The sequence below is a fragment of the Triticum urartu genome, chromosome 6A (genome assembly GCF_056163025.1).
Source record: "Triticum urartu cultivar PI428250 chromosome 6A, HENAU_Tu73, whole genome shotgun sequence".
In the NCBI taxonomy this organism is placed as follows: domain Eukaryota; kingdom Viridiplantae; phylum Streptophyta; class Magnoliopsida; order Poales; family Poaceae; genus Triticum; species Triticum urartu.
In genome coordinates, this window is record NC_141878.1 from 378,170,857 (window position 1) to 378,176,914 (window position 6,058).

At 46.2% G+C, this 6,058-nt stretch overlaps 1 protein-coding gene across 1 annotated transcript; it reads left to right on the forward strand.

Annotated features, from left to right (window-relative positions):
* Positions 1–231: 231 nt before the first annotated feature.
* LOC147965324 (uncharacterized) lies at positions 232–1,357 on the forward strand. The gene is made up of 3 exons (XM_087526761.1): positions 232–336; positions 425–704; positions 786–1,357. The coding sequence occupies exons 1-3, from the start codon at positions 232–234 to the stop codon at positions 1,355–1,357; spliced, it is 957 nt and encodes a 318-aa protein (XP_087382887.1).
* Positions 1,358–6,058: the final 4,701 nt, after the last annotated feature.

Here is a 6,058-nt window from a genome sequence, read left to right on the forward strand (position 1 = left end):
CATTAGTCTTCGAGAAGAATGATATTAAATAACATAGTGGCCTGTGATCTATTTTCGTACCGAAAATGCATTTGGCACTAGTCCTCGCTTAACAACATCATGGGTGGGAAGCGGGAACATCGGAAGTGCATTGGTGTAGTTGATTATCTTCTGCTCAAAATTTATGTTGCTATAATATTGTATGATAATGTTGTAAGGGTACTAATTGGTCTCTTCTGCTGCTTATCAGAGATGGGGGGAAGCAGCCACCGCCACTCTGCCTCACCGGAGTACGAGTTGGATGCTTTCGAGTTCTTCAGTATCATACTTGGGACTTCAGTATTAGCCACGAGCCAGGTATATAAAATGAGAGATCTTCCCTTCACCCATCTCATTATGATAACTCTGTTGTTTGCTACATCACTCCTTGTCCCAAATTACAGAGGCTGCTGACACTTTTATGAACATGCTGGGTGAAGATCTGCCAGATAATGTGAAGCTCCGACAGGCTGGCAGCAGGGTTCGCAGGTTGTGGGACGTGGAGTTGGTGATCGAGGAGGGCCACATGTACCTGTGCCGTGGCTGGGAGAAGTTCTACAGTGCCTACGACCTGCGGACCGGGTACTTTCTTCTCTTCAGGTACGACGATGATGCCACAATGCTCATCGTGAATGCTTTCAATGCGACTATGTGTCGCATGCGCTACACTGACGATGAAGATGCCAGTGCGTTCTGCCTCTTCTTATTCCTCTACATTTGGCTTTGTCTCACATCGATTGTTAACGGTCATTGTTGCATTTGGACAGGTAATGGGAGCAGCAGCAGCGACACTGGCTACAGCCAAAGCAGCAGCGATTATGGTTGTTGCAAAAGCAACAGCGATTCAGGCTTTAGCGAAAGCAGCAGCTATTCTGGCAGCAGCAAAGACAACAAGAAGGATGATCCGGACTGGAGTGGGGGAGAAGAGGAGCAGAGTGGGGATGAGGAGCTGCAGGATGACGATGGGCATCAGGCTGAGGATGACCTAGCGCTGGTGGTGGCTGACCAAGGGCAAGAGATGGTGGTGGCTGACCATGGGCAAGAGATGGTGGTGGCTGACCATGGGCAAGAGATGGTGGTGGCTGACTATGGGCAAGAGATGGTGGTCGCTGAGGTTGACCTAGCGATGGTCGTGCCCGTCCTGCCTGAAGGTGGCCTCGCGATGCTGGTGGTGCCTGACAATGACCACGCACCGGTGGTGGCGCCAGCGATCCCACAGCTGGGCGACATGACCACGCCAATTGTGGTAGAAGACTATATCCCACAGCTGCCTCCACCGCCTCGCCGCTCTTGGCGCATCAGGCTGAGGAAGGAGAAGGAGAAGAACAATGAGAACTGAACTATGTCAGGTATGTCAGATCTCCAAAATGATATATATATATATACTTAGTTACCTCTGTTATCTCTAATATGCTTAGTTTCCTATAGGTTAGCTCCAAAATTACTTATGTTAGCACAAAATGATCAAGTTTACATAATAAACTTATGGTCTTCTTCTTTTCCAAAATGACATATGTTAGCTTCATTTTACCTAAGTTGGCTCTAATATGCTAACTTAGAGCTTATATGCTTAGTTTCCTATAGGTTAGCTCCAAAATAACTTATGTTAGCACAGAATGATCAAGTTTACATAATAAGCTTATAGTCTTCTTCTTATTCTTCTTCTTTTCCAAAATTACATAGGTTAGCTTCATTTTACCTAAGTTGGCTCTAATATGCTAACTTAGAGCTTATATGCTTAGTTTCCTATAGGTTAGCTCCAAAATAACTTATGTTAGCACAAAATGATCAAGTTTACATAATAAGCTTATAGTCTTCTTCTTATTCTTCTTCTTTTACAAAATGACATAGGTTAGCTTCATTTTACCTAAGTTGGCTCTAATATGCTAACTTAGAGCTTATATGCTTAGTTTCCTATAGGTTAGCTCCAAATTTACTTATGTTAGCACAAAATGATCAAATTTACATAATAAGCTTATAGTCTTCTTCTTATTCTTCTTATTCTTCTTCTTTTCCAAAATGACATAGGTTAGCTTCATTTTACCTAAGTTGGCTCTAATATGCTAACTTAGAGAGCTTATATGGTTAGTTTCCTATAGGTTAGCTCCAAAATTACTTATGTTAGCACAAAATGATCAAGTTTACATAATAAGCTTATAGTCTTCTTCTTATTCTTCTTATTATTCGTTTTCTAGTGTTCTTCTTCTTCTAGTATTCTTCTAGTCTTCTTCTTCTTCTTTTCTTCTTGTTCTTCTAACTTCTTGTTTATCATTTTGCAGATTTGATTTAATTCACGGAAGCTTGCATGTATGGAGTGCTTCTTTTCCATTTGTGTTTTTATTTTGTATCAATGTGAAACTTTTGTGAATTGATGGATAACGGTGTTGGATGAACAATGTGAAACTTTTGTAATATGTAACCATGGAACTGTGTGTTGGCTATGTATGTATATATGATGAAACTTGTGTGTTGGATATGATTTTTATATGGATGCTTGTTGTATATATATCTGTTGGATAACTCATATGTGAAATAGTGACCTGAGATTAAGAAAAAACGAAAAAAAAATTAAAAAAATTCTTACTTATGGCGCACTTCAATTGAGGTGCGCCATTAGTATAGCAGATAGTAATGGCGCACCTGTGGTGCGCCATTAGTATACCAGATACTAATGGCGCACCAGTGGTGCGCCATTAGTAAAAAATTCTAATGGCGTGGTGCTAGTGGCGCACCTGTAGTGCGCCATTAGTAGGCAAAACAGGTGCGCCACTAGTAGGCCTTTTACTAGTAGTGCGAGGAGGAAGATGAATCCCCTGCAGGGGAAAGAAAGAAGAGGATGGCCTCCGCACACTTGGAGGCCGAGTCGCCTAAAAGGGGAAAGCTCCTCTTCCGGACGAGTCCACTGCCGCCGCCAACAGTGGCCCAACATGGGATCCCAGGGCCTAGCCCCTGGTGAACTCGTGAGTATATACAGTCTGAATACGCTTATGTGTCCAGACTCATCATGGAATAATATTTTAACCTGAGCCATATTTTTTGTAGCCCGGCGAGGTCCCATACCGAACAATCCTCATTAGAGGATTCGCTGAGCTCGGATGCTATGGAGAGCGGGACGCCCCCGAAGGCCCCTTCCTTCCAACAGGTGAATACCACCAAGGCTTCGTCCTAGAGTGACCCCGGCCAAGGAGGAGAGGAAAAGACTGTGAAGGCGGTGCCTGGAGGTCAAATTTTAGGGGCCGAACACATGGGGGAGAAAATTCCCATGGGAGCTGACGACGGGGGCCATCTTGAATTCGGCTCCCAGCAGTATGCTGTTCCGGAGACCAATACGGCTCCAGAATCAGGCAGGCAGCCTCTCTCAGCTGGAGGGGGCATACCGGCAACCTCTGTCCAACCAGAGGTGTCGGATGCTTTGTTGGTGGCGCTGAAGAGCGCCTCCATCATCGATGAACACCGTGCCCTTATGGGTGCGGTGATTGAGAAGATTCAGTCTACTGAGAGTGGACTGAATGGAGCCTGTATCAGCCTTATAAAAGGTTTTGAGGTATGTTTTTCGAAGAGTGTCATGGTATGGATAGTAGCCCCTAATACACTGTTCGGTGAAAGAAAAAGCCGGACAGAGGATCAAATTTATGTTTGCAGGAAGACTCATTGAATGACATCTATTTCTCTTCTGTTATAAGCAGGCGTCTGTAGCGGCTACTGCCTCTCATACTGCGGAGATCTCTGGACTGAATCAATGTCTGGAGCGGGCCAAAGAAGAACTTGGCCAGTTGAAAATGCAGTTGGGAGATAAACAAGGTATGCACAAGTCTTGTTCGCGTTTATTGCAAATGAATTTTTAGTATGATGAAATAGGCTTCATGATTTGCACTTGGGATGGTGACCAAAGTCGAGGCCCTTAAGAAGGTTGTGGCCGAGGCCGATAAAAAGGCAACCACAGAGCAGGCTCTTCGTGAGAAGTACGAGGCCAGGGTTATTAAAGCTGAGCAGGAGCTGCAAGAGGCAGTGAAGAAATGCGAGACCTTGGAGTAGAGTTTAATGGAGAAAGAATCCGAACTCACCAAGGCGCATCAGGCCACGAGCGATGCCCGGGGGGAAACCCAGAGCCCCCTGCAGGAGATCAAAGAGGCGAGGAAGATCGCGGCGGGTAAGGCTTTTTCCTTGTAAAGCAAGTATTTGAGGAGAGGATTATGTGTCTAATTTTGAATTCGGATTTCTCCAGGGGTATTTGCGGAGTTGCCCTACAGCATGTCGGATGCCGCCCAATTCTACCAGGCCGAAGAAAGGAACATTGCGGATAAGCTCTTCTGGTCGCAGTATTTGGCACCGAATTATCCGGTGCCTTTTGCCGATCAACTGAAACAGCTGATCGAACTGCATAGGGCAGCGGAATTAGCCATGAAGGATTTGACTATCCGGCTATGGCCCGCCGAGCCGATTCCAAGCAGCTACTTCGGGCTCGTGAAGCGGCTTGTAAGTGCTCGCCCTCGACTTGACGTCATCAAGCGGTCGGTCTGCATAGAGGGTGCGCGAATGGCCTTCGCCCGCGCAAAGGTGCACTGGGGCAAGATGGATGCTGAGAAGCTGATGACCAAAGGGCCGCCAGAGGGGAAGGAGCACCGCAAGCCTGAATTATATTATGAAAGTGTCCTGAAAGGATCCTACCTTGCAGCGGAGCTATGTACCAAGGACATTATATTTCCATGAATGCAAATCATGTCGTCCTTTGTAATGTCTGAACAGGGTCATTTATGTTATTTATTTCCTGTTATATAAAAGTTTACCCTCCTACGTGGCCGTTTTATATGTTAAACCTGAGAGTTCGCCAGTCGTCGGCTTCTGCCCCCACGTAAGAAGTACGGGGTGTTCGGGATAAACTAGAACACTCTTTATCCTAGTTTTGGGTCCTTCGAAGGAGGTGCTCAACACAACGAACCAGGCAATCGGACTATTGGGCTTTATCATTCTCACTTAGCCATAGGAGCTTTAGTAAGGTAGGCGTAGCCCCTGGTGTTCGGAAGACCGTACTAGGGGCTCTATAAGCACCTGATCGGAGGAAAAACCGATCCATCGCATGCTGCATTGGTTATGGCATTATGCGGGAGAAATCCTTAAAGATTTTATGACCTCTCGAACAGCTGACCAGCTCTCGCCGTATCATGACAGTCAGTTTTCGGCTTTCTCTACTGAGGTGCTCGTCTGGAAGAACCGGGACACAATCACAGTAGTTCTGCCACTGCTACCTTAGCCGATATAGCGGAACGTAAGGTACCAAAACATGGGAGCCGAGCAAACCCAACTATTGACCCAAGACATGATTTAGAGCTGATGCATATAATGCTATAAGTGTGGGGTGCCGAACTTCCACGAAGGTGTTCGGACTTTATTGCCGTACTGTGGGTAAAACGAAGCCCCTGGCACATTTAAAGGCATATCGTGGTGTACAAATGCCACTTGACAAAAGAGTTTTAATAAGAAATGACAGCAGAAAAGTGTCATACAAATCCACATATTTTATTTGAATTGTACGTCGATGCGTATAAGACAGGTAATAATGGAAAAGAAATATGACCATGGAACCTGCTGAGACCAGGGAAGAAGAAGCTGTGTGCGGATCCGGAGTATAGTCGGATGGTCATCGCGGGGAATATCTAAGGATTCCCTCGCGTGTTCGGGCTGCCTCCATATCGCCCGTCCTGGTCGACGCAAAGGTGAGCCTGCAAATGAAATGTAAGAAATGTTTGGGCGCCGGAGAGCGGTTGAGCCGCTGTATGCAGCCTATCATGGCCTTTGCCGGAGTGTTTAATTGAGCTCTGGACGAGCTGAGCTATGCTGTCGCGAAGTAGTTTGATGTCCTTTGGTGGTATCCTGGAGCCTGACCGTCGACTCGAGGTTCGGCTGCAAGGTGCTTCTCATTGCTTCTCCTGTTAAGGCAGCGGTGTACTTATTGCTGCCGAAGGAAAGGTCGGCCTTGCCCTTAACAGTGATGACGCCGCGTGGACCGGGCATCTTGAGCTTACGGTAGGCGTAATGTGGC